The 17,380-nt window shown below is 43.5% G+C and overlaps 1 protein-coding gene across 5 annotated transcripts in view; it reads left to right on the forward strand.

Moving 5' to 3' along the window:
• Positions 1-17,380, forward strand: part of F8 (coagulation factor VIII) — a 162,876-nt gene that overhangs the window by 117,361 nt on the left and 28,135 nt on the right. For all 5 annotated transcript variants that reach the window (XM_084870984.1, XM_084870986.1, XM_084870987.1 and 2 more), the window contains exons 15-22: positions 1,446-4,524; positions 5,859-5,994; positions 7,457-7,669; positions 9,157-9,385; positions 10,089-10,271; positions 12,650-12,766; positions 13,871-13,942; positions 15,498-15,583. In XM_084870984.1, the coding sequence (XP_084727110.1) occupies positions 1,446-4,524; positions 5,859-5,994; positions 7,457-7,669; positions 9,157-9,385; positions 10,089-10,271; positions 12,650-12,766; positions 13,871-13,942; positions 15,498-15,583 (4,115 nt within the window). The remainder of the gene's footprint in view (positions 1-1,445; positions 4,525-5,858; positions 5,995-7,456; positions 7,670-9,156; positions 9,386-10,088; positions 10,272-12,649; positions 12,767-13,870; positions 13,943-15,497; positions 15,584-17,380) is intronic.

Raw genomic sequence — 17,380 nt, forward strand, 5'->3', positions numbered from 1 at the left:
CGGTCTCGGCATACATTTTTTATTTTTATAACTTGTTTAACTGAAACCCCTAATTGTGTTCCTGTTCTTGTATTGCTTTTTCCTTTAATTATCTTTTAAAAATAGTTCCAGCCCTAGCCAGTTTTGTTCAGTGATAGAGCGTCAACCTGCAAACTAAAGGGTCCCATGTTCGATTCCGGTCAAGGGCACATGCCCAGGTTGTGGACTTGATTCCCAGTGGGGAGCGTGCAGAAGGCAGCCAATCAATGATTCTCTCTCATCATTGATATTTCTATCTCTCTCTCCCTCTTCCTCTCTGAAATTAATAAAAAAATATTTTTAAAAATAAAAATAGTTCTATCATATAACATATTCTTTCTTGCTTAGATACTGACCTCCTAGACCCATGCATCCTCTTAATCCAGTGTGGGCTGGTTGTTCATTTTAGGTCAGAGGCTCTTAATTGCCTTGGGACTTTTCATTATCCCCCCTCAAGATAGGTCCCTGGTTCCTGGATCTCATGTCTGCCTATTTTAAATTAATTTTTATTTTATTTGTTTAAAATATTTTTATTGATTTCAGAGAGGGAGGGAGAGGGAGAGAGAGAAACATCAATGATGAGAGAGAATCATTGATTAGCTGCCTCCCGCCCACAACCCGGGCATGTGCCCTGACCAGGAATCAAACTGAGCCTCCTGGTTCCTAGGTCAATGCTCAACCACTGAGCCATGCTGGCCAGGCTGCCTATTTTTTAATATACTCTTTTATTTTGGTAGAAAACGTTCTCTAATTTCCTGAGCATGGTCGCATTAAAGGTAGATTTTCTGGTTCTTTGTACATTAGAAAATGCCTTTATTTTCATTTCCCATTTGATTGATTATCTGGCTGCACATAGATTTCAGTGTGTATTAATTCCAAAATTTATTTGATCGTAGAAACCTTTTCCATGGAGTTCCATAGTTTCACAGAACTCTGTGGAAATAAACACTGAGTGGCCAGATTATTATGATCTCTGAATGCATAATAATCTGACCACTCAGTGTGTGTGTGTGTGTGTGTGTGTGTGTGTGTGTGTGTGTGTAGTCTCTAGTCTATAATAATAAAAGGGTACTATGTTGATTAGACCAGATGTCTTCCGATGTCCTTCCTGACAAAGAGAAGCCAGCCAGGTCCTGGGTATCTGTGGGTGGCCCAGGGGAAGCTAGCCGGGGTACTGGATGCCTGAGGGCAGCCGTAGGAGGGAAGCCCTGGTCCCAGGTGCTGGAGGGCAGCCGGTGCCAGCAGCCAAGGGAAGGAAGGCCTACTCTTGCATAAATTTTTGTGCATTGGGTGTCTAGTTACCTATAATATAATGGTATCAACTAATATTTTTTCATTCATCTGGGAATAGGAGATACCCTCTAACATAAAACTAGCTTGGTACTTAGGTTATGAGTAACCAGAGTCTTGTTCTTCCTCATCTCCAGGTCTGTGGGTTCTGGGGTGCCACAACTCAGACTTCCGGAACAGAGGCATGACAGCTTTACTGAAGGTTTCTAGTTGCAACAACAGAAACACCGGTGATTATTATGAGGACACATATGAAGACATTCCACCTTCCTTGCTGAATGAAAATTATGTCATTGGACCCAGAAGCTTCTCCCGGAATTCAAAGCACCCCAGCTCTGGGCAAAATCAATTTGGAGTCACTACAGCTCCAGAAAATGATATGGAGAAGATTGAGCTTTGGTCTGGAGAGAACACACCGCTGCATGAAGTACAAAGTGTTTCCTCTGATGATTTGTTGATGCTCATGGGACAGAACCCTACTCCACATGGATTATCCTTATCTGATCTCCAAGAAAGCACATATGAGGCTGATGATTACCTACCTGAACCAACAGAAAGAAACAAAGGCCCTACTGAAATGGCTCATCTCAGGCCAGAGCTCCATAACAGGAGGGACAGAGTATTTACTCCTGAGCCAGAACTACAATTAAGATTAAGCGAGAATTTGGGGTCAACTATAAAAGTAGACTCAAAGGAACTTGATTTGACAATTTCTGATTTATCAGACACTCTAACAACTTTACCACCAATTCCATCAGAAGAGTTGACAGCAGGTACTGAAAAGACAGGTTCCTTAGGAACCCCAAATATGCCAGTTCACTTTAGTGATCAATTGGGCACCATTGTATTGGACAAAAACGCATCTCTCCTTATTGAGTCTGGTGTGCCTTTGCACTTAAGTAAGGGAGATAATGATTCTAAGTTGTTCGAAGCAGCTTTAATGAATAGTCAAGAAAGTTCACTAGGAGAACATGTATCATCAATGGAGAGTGATGAGTTATTTAAAGAGGAAAGAGACCATGAACCTGCTTCACTGACCCAAAATAATCCTTTACTCAAAATTAATGTCTCTTTAGTAAAGACAAACAAGGCACCAGTTAACTCAACAACAAATAGAAAGACTCACACTGATGATCCAACATTACTAATTGAGACAAGTACATCAGCCTGGCAAGATATTACGTTAGAAAGTAATGATGAGATTCAAGAAGTGACTTCTTTGATTCATGAGGAAACGCTCATGGACAAAAATACTACAGCTTTGGGGCTAAATTATGTATCAAATAAAACAACTTCACCAAAAAGTATGGAAATGGTCCACCATAACCAAGAGGTTCCTATTCCCGTAGGCACAGAAAATCCAGAAACATCCATCCTGCCAGATTCAGCAAATTGGATGACAAAGACCCATGACAAGAACTCCCTAAGCTCTGGACAAAGGCCTGATCCACAGCAATTAATACCTTTGGGATCAGGAAAACCTGTGGAAGATCAGAACTTCTTGTCACAGAAGAATAAAGTGGTAGCAGAAGAGGGTGAATTTACAAAGGACCAGGGACTCCGAGAGATTATTTCTCCAACCAGTAAAGGCATATTTTTTACTAACTTGACTAATATCCAAGGAAATGATACACACAATCAAGAAAAACCATCCCAGGAAGAGATAGGAGTGAAGGAAAAGTTAATCCAGGAGAACGTAGTTTTGCCTCACGTGTATACGGTGAATGGCACTAAGAATCTCCTGAAGAACCTTTCCTTATTAAGCACTAACCAAAATGTAGAAAGTTTAGATGAGGGCACATATACCCCAATACTTCAAGGCACCAGGTCATTAAATGATTCAGCAACTAGAGCAGGGATTCACATGACCCATCTCTTAAAGATAAGGGAGGAAGCAAACTTGGAAGGCTCGGGAAATCAAACCGAACAAGTAGCAGAGAATGATCCAAACACCACAAGGCTACCTCCTAACCCAAGTCCACAGAATGTCATTGCTCGGCGTGGTAAGCGGGATTTAAAACACTTTAGCCTCCCCAAAGAAGAAATAAAGCTTGAAGGGGGCGTGATTTTGAATGACGCCTCAACCCAGTCATCCAAAAACATGAACTCTTTGACCCAAGGCACCCTCACACAGATAGAGGAGAAGAAAAGGGCCGTTACTCAGTCCCACTCATCAGATTTTTCTATGACAACTCCTGGCATCATTCAAACAGATAGCTCTGCATTACCTACTGTAAAGGCACCAGCATTTCCATCAATTACACCTGCAGATGTGACCGAGATCCCATCCCAAGACAAACCTTCTCAACTTCTAGCACCAGCCTATAGGGAAAGGACTTCTGGAGTCCCAGAAAGCAGTCATGTCTCACAAGGAGACAAAAGAAATCTTTCTTTAGCCTTGCTAATGAAAATGATAAAAGGTCAAGAAAATAGCTCTCTGGCAGAAAATGCTACGAACTCACTCATTTACAAGAAACTTGAGAATACTGCTCTCCTGAAACCAGGCTTGTCTGAAGCATCTGGCAAAGCGGAATCACCTCCCGAAGGTCATATTCATCAGGTAGACTCTTCGTCTATGAAAACTGGCAATGACTCTTCTGGCCACCGGGACCTGGTAGAAGAGATCTTTCTTCAGAAAACACAGGACGCTGTTGAACTGAACCAAGTGAATGGAACTGGAGAAATGGCTTTTCTGATGCGGGCAACCGAAAGCTCTGAAACGACTTCCTCCACGCTGCTAGATCTTTCCACCTGGGATAATCAATATGCTACCCAGACACCAAGAGAAGAGTGGAAATCCCAAGAGACGTCTCCACAAAACATAGCTTTGAAGACAAGAGACCCCATCTCACCCCTAGACCCTTCTGAAAACAATCATTCAATAGCATCAATATCCGAAAGACAAGATAAGCCCCCAAGTGAAGCCACGGTGGCAAACCAAGGCGGGACTGGAAGCTTGGGCCTTCTAAGTCCACCAGTCTTGAAACCCCATCAAAGTGAAATAACCCCTACTCCTCTTCAGCCAGAGGGACACGACAATGACTATGATGATGCCTTCTCAACGGAAACGAAGAGAGAAGATTTTGACATATATGGTGAGGGTGAAAGTCAGGGCCCTCGCAGCTTTCAAAAGAGAACACGACAGTATTTTATTGCTGCAGTGGAGCGACTCTGGGATTATGGATTGAGCAGGTCCCCCCGTGCACCAAGAACCAGGTAATCAATAACCGATATTGATTATTCCTTTGTCCTGCTCTGGTGACCTTTGATTTTTACCAAATACTGAAACCGTAGGAAAGGGACAGCCAGTCTGCAGCAGTGTGGCTCCAGATTGCTTTATAGAAGACCCCTGAGAACCAGATGGAAACGTCTAGATGAAGCTGAGGAGGAAATGGGAGGTTAGATGAGCCCAATAATGAAACAGGATGGTAAATCCAGATGAAACTCGTACTCTGGTGGGATGGAGGAGGAGGCGAGGGGCTTACTGAAGGGTAGAAGCAGCAATGGAGAATAGGCAGAAAGTCAACATCATCAGCCTTATGAGCTGCAGTAAAAGACATGGTGTCATGAGAGGGCCCTGAAGAGGCAGGAAGAAGTGAAGTGTGTGACAACAAAGTTGAGGATGTAGGAAAAGTTGTTTTTCATGGTGCTTGGGGTACAGAGGGCAAATTTAGGGGAACAGAAGGAGGTTGGGCAGAGGAGAGAAAGCAGAGAAATTTGGAAGGTAAACATAAGGAGAGCCAGTCAACACATATTTATTGAGCCAGACAATTTTGTAGGCATGAGTGCAGCAAAGTAGGAGCTTACATTCTCTTGGGGAGGGCAGAAGATAATAAATTAATAGAAAAATAAATAGGGGTCTTGATGATGCTATTCAGAAGATAGAATTGAATAATATGATAGAGTAACGCTAGGGTGTTAACTTTAGTTGTGGTGGTCAGAGAAATCCTTTTTTTTTTTTTTAATTTATTGATTTTTTTACAGAGAGGAAGGGAGAGGGATAGAGAGCCAGAAACATTGATGAGAGAGAAACATCGATCAACAAACCTACTGGGGATGTGCCTGGAACCAAAGTACATACCCTTGACCGGAATCAAACCTGGGACTCTTCAGTCAACCACTGAGCCAAACCGGTTTTGGCCAGAGAAATCCTTTATGGAGTTGAGACTTAAATGACGATAGACCAGCTGACAGAGCTCCAAGAGATGTGTCCACTCAAAGGAACAGGAAGTGCAAAAGCCCTGAACCTGGAACATTCTTGTCCTGCCAGTATGGCTCAGTGGTTGAACATCGACCTAGGAACCAGGAGGTCACAGTTCACTTCCCATCAGGGCACATGCCTAGGTTTCAGGCTCCATCCCCCGTGGGAAGCATGTCGGGGCTGCCGATCAGTGATTCTCATCAGTGATGTTTCTATCTCTCTCTCCTTCTTTCCTCTCTGAAATCAATAAGAATATATTTTTTAAAAAGGACAAAAAAAAAAAAAAAGAAATGTGTTTCTACACACCTGTACATAAGGATATTGCTTTTTCCTCTGCTTTTGTCTTCAGGACTGAATTCAAGAAGGTGGTTTTCCAGGAATTTACTGATAAATCCTTCACTCAGCCCTTATACCGTGGAGAACTGAATGAGCACTTGGGACTCCTGGGGCCGTGTATAAGAGCAGAAGTCGAAGACAATATCCTGGTGAGTTGAGGACAATGGAATCACAAGGAAATGAATCCTGCGTATTTTTTGTATCTGAGTATAAAAATAATGTGTTACCATCTTTGAAAAATCGAAAATATAGAAAATAAAGAAGTTGAAAAATAATCTCGTAAATACCATTTTGGTATATGTTTTTATCTTTTTCCTATGTATTCTTCTATTTATGTATTCAGAATTACACAATGTATAATTCTACTTCTATTTTGATTAAATATTACATCATAAACATTTCTAATGTCATTTAAAAATATTTCCTAAGTTCAATGGGGGGGGGGGGCGGGGGAAGGAGATGTACACCGAGTGGCCAGATTATTATGATCTCTGAACAAATAATCTGGCTATTCAGTGTATATCCTATATAATAAAAGGCTAATATGCAAATTGTCCCCTCGACCAGGAGTTTGACCAGCAGGCAGGCCGGACAACTGCCCATGTCCCCTCCCTCTGGCCAGGCTGGCCAGACCCCACCCATTCACAAATTCTTGCACACGACCTCTAATATATATATATATATCTTTTTTTATGCCACTTTCAGAGCTTTCATGTTTATAAAAATCATTCCCCATACAGAGACTTTTTAATAAAATCACCTATACTTCCTTGAACTTCCTTTTACAATTTAATTTCTTAAAAATTAACTTTTTAATCCATCAATAATTTCTATAGACAAAGATATTTTGGCACATTGTGGGAGCCGAAGGTCAAATTAATTTTATTTTTTCCCCCCAAAACCATCAATCATTGTCCCAATTGATGGTTTACATTAAGGATATAGAAGGATACAAAATTATGGGATGGTGCCTTGATTTTTATTTTACTTTTCATATGTCCTATAAAACATGTATCATTTTTTCAAATCTGAAAACGAGGCTTTTAAAAAGAATATGTGCATTCACCCTGAAATTTGTCATGAAGGACCTTAAGTACCAAGTCCTGAGATTATGTTCTTTTAAATCCCCTGTAGCAGTACTTGCCCTTTTACTTTGGAATTGCTCTTAGTATTTAGGAATTTCCTCCTTTGCATCTATGCCAGTGGTCAGCAAACTGCAGCTCGCGAGCCACATGCGGCTCTTTGGCCCCTTGCGTGTGGCTCTTCCACAAAATACCACAGCCTGGGCGAGTCTATTTTGAAGAAGTGGCGTTAGAAGAAGTTTAAGTTTAAAAAATGTGGCTCTCCAAAGAAATTGCAATCGCCGTACTGTTAATATTTGGCTCTGTTGACTAATGACTTTGCCGACCACTGATCTATGCCTTAAAACATTGCTAATTCAAAAATTCCTCAGCATTCCCTCTATAGATCTTTAGGTTTGGGTTCTTATAATGTCCATCCTATGTACCACCTTCTCTGGGTATTAAAAGTTGGACAAACCTAAAATAGGCATCATGATTTGGGATGTAAATGCTAAAAATACTCACATTCTTTTTCTTTTTTGCACTGCAGGTAACTTTCAAAAACCAGGCCTCTCGTCCATATTCCTTCTACTCCAGTCTTATTTCGAATGAAGAAGATCAGAATCAAGGAACAGAACCTAGAGAAAAATTCGTGAAGCCCAATGATACCAAAGTTTACTTTTGGAAAGTGGAACATCAGATGGCGCCCAATGAGGACGAGTTTGACTGCAAAGCCTGGGCTTATTTTTCTGATGTTGATCTGGTAAGCAGGTCTGCATTGTGCTGGCCACTTTCTGGTTTAAAAGAAATGATCTTTGCAATATCTGCTAAGAATCTGGGCATTTATTCTAAGCATTTAAATAGGGGGAAGTAGCCCGACCAGTGTGACTCAACGGTTAAGTGTCAACCCATGAACCAAGAGGTCACTGGTTCGATTCTCGGTCAGGGCACATGCCTGGTTGTGGGCTCGATCCCCAGTGTGGAGCAGGCAGCAGGCCGCCGATCAATGATTCTCTCTCATCATTGATGTCTCCATCTCTCTCCCTCTCCCTCTCCCTTCCTCTCTCTAAAATCAATAAAGACATATTAACTTTTTAAAATAATTCTTCTGTGCTTTTTTTAAAATATATTTTTATTGATTTTTTACAGAGAGGGAGAGAGAGGGATAGAGAGTTAGAAACATCAATGAGAGAGTGTCATCGATCAGCTGCCTCTTGCACACCCCCTGCTGGGGATATGCCCGCAACCAAGGTACATGCCCTTGACCGGAATCGAACCTGGGACCTTTCAGTCCGCAGGCCGACGCTCTATCCACTGAGCCAAACTGGTTTCGGCTCTTCTGTCCTTTTAATTCTTTATTTTTTATTTCTTTATTGATTAAGATATTACATATCTGTCCTTATTCCCCCATTACCCCCACCTCCTATTTATGCCTCCACCCCCCTGTTATCTGTGTCCATTGATAAGTCTTATATGCATGCATACAAGTCCTTTGGTTGATCTCTCTCCCTAACCCCCACTGTCTCCTACTTTCCCTGAGGTTTGACGTCCTGATTAATGTTTCTCTGTCTCTGGATCTATTTTTGTTCATCAGTTTACATTGTTCATTATATTCCACAAATGAGTGAGATCATGTGGTGTTTATCTTTCTCTGACTGGCTTATGTCACTTAGCATAATGCTCTCCAGCTCCATCCATGTTATTGCAAATGGTAAGAACTCCTTTTTTACTACAGCGTAGTATTCCACTGTGTAGATGTACCACAGTTTTTTCATCCACTCATCTGCTGATGGGCACTTAGGCTGTTTCCAAATCTTAGCTATGGTTAATTGTGCTACTATGAACATAAAATTTTTAATAAAAAAATAATTAGGCTGAAACCGGTTTGGCTCAGTGGATAGAGCGTTGGCCTGCGGACTGAAAGGTCCCAGGTTCGATTCCGGTCAAGGGCATGTACCCTGGTTGCGAGCACATCCCCAGTGTGGGGGTGTGCAGGAGGCAGCTGATCAATGTTTCTAACTGTCTCTTCTCTCCCTCTCCCTTCCTCTCTGTAAAAGAAATCAATAAAATATATTTAAGAAAATAATAATTAGGAGGAGATAGCATCATATTTGTGTTTTAGAAATACCATTCTGAAATCATTCTGTGGGAAGATGGGGAGTAGGTTGGAGTGGCATAAAAGCTGATGAAACCTACGCTGGTTAGAGGTGGGGGAGCTTATACTCACGGGCTTGGTGTCTTCCCTCTCAGGAGAGAGATATGCACTCTGGCTTGATTGGACCCCTTCTGATCTGCCGCGCCAACACTCTGAATGCTGCTCACGGGAGACAAGTGACAGTGAAGGAATTTGCTCTGCTTTTCACTATTTTTGATGAGACCAAGAGCTGGTACTTCACTGAAAACATGGAAAAGAACTGCAAGGCTCCCTGCGAGATCCGGATGGAGGACCCTGCTTTTAGAGAAAAGTATCGCTTCCATGGTAATATAGCCCACGCCCACATAGCACTCACTGTGGAAAGCAGTATGTGCTATGACAAAGGCACCGAGCCCAGGGCTTGGACACTGTATGCGTTGAGAGTGTGTGTATGGGAGTGGAATCTTAAAAATATATATATATATACACACACACACACACACACACACACACACAGAGTTTGTCTTTTTTTTTTAAAATATACTTTATTAATAAATAAATAAATAAATAAAATATACTTTATTGATTTTTTACAGAGAGGAAAAGAGAGGGATAGAGAGCTAGAAACATCAATGAGAGAGATACATTGATCAGCTGCCTCTTGCACACTCCCCACTGGGGATGTGCCCGCAACCAACATACATGCCCTTGACCGGAATCGAACCTGGGACCTTTCAGTCTGCAGGCCGACGCTTTATCCACTGAGCCAAACCAGTTTCGGCAAGAATCAATATTTTTGACTGGGGTGGAGGAAAAGAAACTTCTAGCCTGGTCAGCGCGGCTCAGCAGTTGAGTGTCAACCTATGAACCAGGAGGTAGTGGTTCGATTCCCGGAGTGCAGGAGGCAGCCCCATCAATGATTCTCTCTCATCATTGCTGTTGTTTTTTTTTTTCTCTCTCTCTCTCTTCCTCTCCCTTCCTCTCTGCAATCAATAACATCATTTTTTAAAAATAGATCTTAACAGCCTTCTCTGTTCTCCTTCTCCAGCAATCAATGGCTACGTGATGGATACTCTACCTGGCTTAATAATGGCTCAAGATCAAAGGATCCGATGGTATCTGCTCAGCATGGGCAGCAACGAAAACATCCATTCTATTCATTTCAGTGGACACGTGTTCACTGTACGGAAAAAAGAGGAGTACAGAATGGCAGTCTACAACCTCTATCCAGGTATGGGCTGGTTTGTGCCCTTTCTTTTACCCACTGCACTTATTGTGTATTCACTTGAAATGGTCTAGGCCAGGGGTCGGCAAACTCATTAGTCCACAGAGCCAAATATCAACAGTACAATAGTTGAAGTTTCTTTTGAGAGTCAAATGTTTTAAACCAGGGGTCCTCAAACTTTTTAAAGTGGGGGCCAGATCACGGTCCCTCAGAGAGCTGGAGGGCCGGACTATATGAACTACTAATTCCTACTGTAACACCTCGGCTGCGCTCACTGCCCAAAAAACCTGGCGGGCCGGATCAGACTCCTCTGCGGGCCGCATGTGGCCCGCGGGCCGTAGTTTGAAGACCCCTGTAACTTCTTCTAACGCCACTTCTTCAAAATGCACTCGCCCAGGTCGTGGTATTTTGTGGAAGAGCCACACACAAGGGGCCAAAGAGCCGCATGCGGCTCGCGAGCCGCAGTTTGCCGACCACTGGTCTAGGCACTGGGGATATGGTCTGTGAAAAAAGCAGGCAAGCTTCCTGTTTGTGGGTAACTTACTTTTTCAAGTAACTTTACCCTTCAGAAAGATAATAAATAAATCTAAGTGAATATGATCATTTCAGGTACAGATAATGTGCTATAAAGGAAATAGAACAGAATAAATAGATAATTAACGATGTAGTACTTTCCTAGGAAAAGAAGGGAAATCCTGCATGGCACCAGTAGTTCTCCAAGAAGTGACGTGTTAATGTCTATTACCAATATGTTAAGTACTACTTACAGTGTTGATCAAAATACAACTGCATTTTATTTATTTTATTTTTTAAAATATATTTTTTTGATTTTTTACAGAGAGAAGGAGAGAGGGAGAGAGAGCTAGAAACGTTGATGAGAGGGAAACATCGGCCAGCTGCCTCCTGCACACCCCCCACCGGGGATGTGCCCGCAACCAATGTACATGCCCTTGACAGGAATCAAACCCGGGACCTTTCAGTCCACAGACCGACGCTCTACCACTGAGCCAAACCGGTTTCGGCCACAACTGCATTTTAGTTCTCCACTGTCCCTTTATAATAAAAGGCTAATATGCAAATCGACCAAACAGCAGAAAAACCGGTTGTTATGATGCGCACTGACCACCAGGGGGCAGTCCCTCAACGCAGGAGCTGCCCCCTGGTGGTCAGTGGGCTCCCACAGGGAGGGTCCCGCTCAGCCAGAAGCCAGGCTCACAGCTGGCGAGTGCAGCAGCGGTGGCAGAAGCCTCTCCCGCCACTGTGGCAGCGCTAAGGATATCCGACTGCCAGAGAGAGGGGAACACATCAAGGATGAGAGAGAAACATCGATCAGCTGCCTCCTGCATGTCCCGCACTGAGGATCGAGCCCGCAACCCGGGCATGTGCCCTGACTGGGAATCAGACCCTGACCTCCTGGTTCATAGGTCGACACTCAACCACTGAGCCACACCAGCCAGGCTACCTGGAAGATATTTAAAGCTGACTCTTCTGGCAGGGGACTTTCGGGGGGCTCTTTTGGGGAACGTCTTCCATGGTGGGTTGGTTCCACCTTTACCCCAAGTGATTGCTCACTCATTCCTCAGGCCCTCAGCATGCACTTCCAGCTCTGCTGATGGAGTTACATTAGCCCTCAGGGTAGCTCCAGTGGGGTTACACGCCTGTGGCTCTGAAAAGCCCCGTGTACAGGCCTATGCACTAGCTTCCCCCTGTCTCTGCCATCAAAGCATTCTGTTGCCCTCTCTCCCATTTGCCAGAGTGGGAGGCTGTGAGAACTCAATCTCCAGGCCTGGCCAGCTAGCTCAGTTGGTTAGAGCATCATCCTGTTACGCCAAGGTTTGGGGCTTCAATCCATGGTCAGGGCATTTATAAGAATCAGCCAATGACCCTAACCAGTTTGGCTCAGTGGATAGAGCGTTGGCCTGCGGACTGAAAGGTCCCAGGTTCGATTCTGGCCAGGGCATGCACCTTGGTTGCGGTCACATCCCCAGTAGGGGGTGTGCAGGAGGCAGCTGATTGATGTTTCTCTCTCATCGACGTTTCTAGCTCTCTCCCTCTCCCTTCCTCTGTAAAAAAAAATCAATAAAATATTTTTTTAAAAAGAATCAACCAATGAATGTGTAAATAAGTGGAACAAGTCTCTCTCTCTCTCTCTCTCTCTCTCTCTCTCTCTCCCACTCATGAATAAATAAATAATTTTTTTTAAAAAGAACTCAATCTCCAGTACCCACAAATAGGGGTTCGATAGCAAGCACTTTGGGTTTAAGGACCCATCGGTGGTGGAATTGACTTCAGTAGATCTCTGTTGATATTCTGCATAAGCCAATGTATCTCATGCTCATTTTTTAGTGAAAAGAAATGTTTTTGTTCCTTTTGTTTTTTATAAGGGATTTTTGAGACAGTGGAAATGCTACCATCCAAAGCTGGAATCTGGCGGATAGAATGCCTCATTGGCGAACACCTACAGGCTGGGATGAGCGCTCTTTTCCTGGTGTACAACAAGGGTGAGTAGCAATACGGGCAGAGGCTAGCTGTCTACTCAGCCTACCTTTTCTCCTTCCTAGAGAGGTTGCCTTTGTCAGTGAATAAACCCAAGCTCTCAGTCATTAGGGAATCTGAAATAAATATTGCTGGTAGAGGAGAGGAGAACCAAGATGGCGGCCTAGGTAAGCACCTAAGCTGCCGCCTCGCACTACAATTTCAAAACAACTAAAATCAGAACGGACATCATCCAAAACCACAGGAGTGGGAAATCGAAATATTGCTGGTAGAAATTATGAGTCTTCCGAGGAAGGTGGTTATGCTTGAAGCTTTGAACACTTTGAACTTGAAGCTCTAAATACAGAGTAGGGCAACAGTAGGTTTATAGTTGTGAGTATATGAAATACAGAGTTTACTTTTGTATTATGATTTATTAATTATGGTATTATTTTCCATATGAACTTGTGTAAACCTACTTTTGATCCCCTCATATGGAACAAACGAATGCTATAAAAAGAAACACTATCCTTTCATTTTCACAACTCTGTGAAGCTCCAAGATCTCTAAGAGCAAAATTTGAAACATAATTTTGGTTTGATTACTAAAGAGAACTACAAATATTGCTCGGAAGAACTTGATATTTAACCATGAACAAGTAAGAAAGCCACTGGTCTACCTATGTAGAGACCCTAGTTCCATCAGCTGAAAAATGTGACTAGTTCTAGCACCTACCTGTTGGGATGAATTAAATGAGATTATACAATAAAATGTTTCATACAGTTATTGGCACATAGTAAACAAAATATGAGCATTTGTTGGTATGCTCCCATTTTTTTAAAATATATTTTATTGATTTTTTTTACAGAGAGGAAGGGAGAGAAAGAGAGAGTTAGAAACATTAATGAAAGTCATCAATCAGCTGCCTCTTGCACGCCCCCTACTGGGGATGTACCCGCAACCAAGGTACATGCCCTTGACCGGAATCTAACCCAGAACCCTTCAGTCTGCAGGCTGACGCTCTATCCACTGAGCCAAACCGGTTTCGGCAGCTCCTATTTTTGACTTGCATTTGTGAAGCTCGATTTTCTACAACTTCTAGCTATTGTGTTTCCCTCATTTGATTTCAGAGTGTCATACTCCACTGGGAATGGCTTCCGGGCGCATCAGAGACGATCAGATTACAGCTTCAGGACAATATGGTAAATATTATCTTCCCTCTAGGAACTAGACTGAGTATATATATTTTTTACTCCTCTTTAAATATATTCTTATTGATTTCAGAGAGGAAGGGACATGGAGAGAGATAGAAACATCAATGATGAGAGAGACTCATTGATCAGCTGCCTCTTGCACGCCCCCTACTGGCCATCAAGCCCGCCACCTGGGCATGTGCCCTGACGGGGGACCCGGAATTGGGAATCAAACCGTGACCTCCTGGTTCATAGGTCGCCAGTTCAATCACTGAGCCACACCCACTGGGCTATCTTTTTTATGTTGGATAGGTTCAGATAACCGATCCATCCCAATCTTCTGTTAATTTCACTTCATAGGTGTCTCTCAAATGTATTTTCTCTTCATTTCCCACTGTGACCATTATTCTAATTCAGGCCACCATCACTTCTCACCTGGGTGATGCCACTGCCTCCTTAAATGTCCTGCCTGCCTTTGACATTATTCCCCTGGAGTTCATTCTCTTCACTTTTATTCTATTTACCTTTATTGTTGAGAGTATTACAGATGTCCTCCGTTGCCCCCCTCTACCTGGTTCCACCCCACCCCAAGCCTTCCCCACACTGATATCTGTGTCCATGGGTTATGCAAATATGCAGGTAAGTTCTTTGGTTAATCTCTTGCTACCCCCTCACGCCCTCCCTGCTGGGATTCCTCAGGGGTCCTCAAACTTTTTAAAGTGGGGGCCAGATCACGGTCCCTCAGAGAGCTGGAGGGCCGGACTATATGAACTACTAATTCCTACTGTAACACCTCGGCTGCGCTCACTGCCCAAAAAACCTGGCGGGCCGGATCAGACTCCTCTGTGGGCCGCATGTGGCCCGCGGGCCGTAGTTTGAAGACCCCTGCCTCAGACTGTTCCATGCTTCCATGTCTCTGGACCTGTTTTGTTCATTAGTTTATTTTGTTCCTTAGATTCCACATATAAGTAAGATCATGTGATACTTGTCTTTCTGACTGGCTTATTTTGCTTTTCTATTCAGTTATGATTTACTTTCACTTTTCATTTTCTAATTTCTCCACAATGAACATACATCGTGTAATAAAGAAATAATAATATTTGGTAGTGCTGGTAACACCTCCCAGTGTCAGCTAATCAGAGGGACTAACGGTCAACAAAATGAATACATTTTAGAAAATAAAAAGGACAATAAGGATAAGCAAAACATGTAGGTAGTTAGTGATCGATATTACTTACTTTGTACCTTTATCATCTTCACAGCTAGGCTTGACATTTCTCAAGAAAGTAATTTTGCCTGGCTGGTGTGGCTCAGTGGTTAAGTGTTGAACTATGAACCAGAGTCAGAGCACATACCCGGGCTCGAACCCCAGTGGGAGGCGTGCAGGAGGCAGCCAATCAATGATTCTCTCTCATCATTGATGTTTCTGTCTCCTCTCTCCCTCTCCCTTCCTCTCTGAAATCAATAAAAAATATTTTTTCAAAAAAAGAGAAAGCAATTTTCTTCCTATGTGCCTAAAACCAACCCAGTTGAACCTAATCTCTCTCCCCTTTCTTGGGCAAAGGACAGTGGGCCCCGAAGCTGGCCAGACTTCATCATTCCGGATCAGTCAATGCCTGGAGCATCAAGGATCCCTTTTCCTGGATCAAGGTTAGAAAACGCGTCCCACATTTCCTCTTGCAAGCTCACAGCACTGCACATCTCTTTTATACATTCTCATTGAACTCCGGGTAACGGATGAGGGGAGGACTGGGGAACAGAATGGAGCACGCTGAGGTGTTCCATTTATGGTTTTTCATCTTTCTCCTGGGATTAGGACATCGAAATGCTTTCCACGTCATTGAACTCACCACCTCCCAAGATGGTGTATTCTGTGATTAGATGCCTCCCACTGCCCAGGTGGCCTGTGGTCCCCCAATCTATTTATTTTTAAAAATATATATTTTATTGATTTTTTACAGAGAGGGAGGGAGAGAGATAGAGAGCTAGAAACGTCGATGAGAGAGAAACATCGATCAACTGCCTCTTGCACACCCCCTATCAGGGATGTGCCCGCAACCAAGGTACATGCCCTTGACCGGAATCAAACCTGGGACCTTTCAGTCCGCAGACCGACGCTCTACCACTGAGCCAAACCGGTTTCGGCCCAATCTCTTTATTTTAACACAGAAACAAATGGCTCATTCTCCCATCACACAAGCCAAGGGAAGTTGGCTTCTTTATCTGAGAGAACTGAATCTAGCTCCTTCACAAATTCTATACCGCTGGGTGGTGGGAAGCACCTACTGAAGTTAGTCCAATCTTGTAAACTACTTTGGAGCCAGGAACTGAAACGGTGCCTTTCAGTTAATTCCGTTTCTTTTGAAATGACTGTCTTTCGGCTTTTCTCACTTCCCCATTTCCTCCGGAGCAGCACCGTCCAATAGAAATAGAACGTGAACCACAAGTGCAAACCACATGTACCATTTTACACTTCCTGGTAGCTATCTTATAAGAGATGTGAAGTTCATGTTAATAGCATTTTATTTTATATAGTACAACATATGCAAAAACAGTATCATGTCAACATGTGGTCCATCAGAACCGTGACCCCCTTCAAGGGTATACATACGGGAACTTCTGTGTCCCTTCCATGCTGCAGGAGAGCTGAGCGCAGCTTGGGAGCACCAGCTCAACCGCTCAGCTTAACCACGAGGGTGGGTTCCTTCTAAAGCGCAAACAGGAAAAAGGAGGAAACTTCTGCTTCCGGCTTTGCTCTCGACCTAACATGCCTCCCACTTCTGGTACTTCCACCCTGGAGAGGGACTGAGGTACACATGTTTTACCACCTGCTTCCCACACTCCATCCACTTCTCACAACGTACCAGCTTTCTTCTTTCTCTTCTTAGTTGGCTGAGGACATTCCCCTTACATTTTTTCTTAAATATATTTTATTGATTTTTACAGAGAGGAAGAGAGAGGGATAGAGAGCTAGAAACGTCGATGAGAGAGAAACATCGATCATCTGCCTCTTGCACACCCCCTACTGGGGATGTGCCCGCAACCAAGGTACATGCCCTTGTCTGGAATCGAACCTGGGACCTTTCAGTCCACAGGCCAATGCTCTATCCACTGAGCCAAACCTGTTTTGGCAATTCCCCTACATATTTTTTCTTTGTGAGATGGCATCTGTTCTTCTCTTTTTCCTGAGGTTAAAACTACTGAATAGGAATCAGGGGGGAAAAAAACTAGCTTACCAGCAAGCAGTCAGTCACAAAGGGCACATCTGTTAATGCAGGGGTCCTCAAACTTTTTAAAGTGGGGGCCAGATCACGGTCCCTCAGAGAGCTGGAGGGCCGGACTATATGAACTACTAATTCCTACTATAACACCTCGGCTGCGCTCACTGCCCAAAAAACCTGGCGGGCCGGATCAGACTCCTCTGCGGGCCGCATGTGGCCCGCGGGC

This window comes from Pipistrellus hanaki (genome assembly GCF_964339955.1).
Source record: "Pipistrellus hanaki genome assembly, chromosome: X".
In the NCBI taxonomy this organism is placed as follows: domain Eukaryota; kingdom Metazoa; phylum Chordata; class Mammalia; order Chiroptera; family Vespertilionidae; genus Pipistrellus; species Pipistrellus hanaki.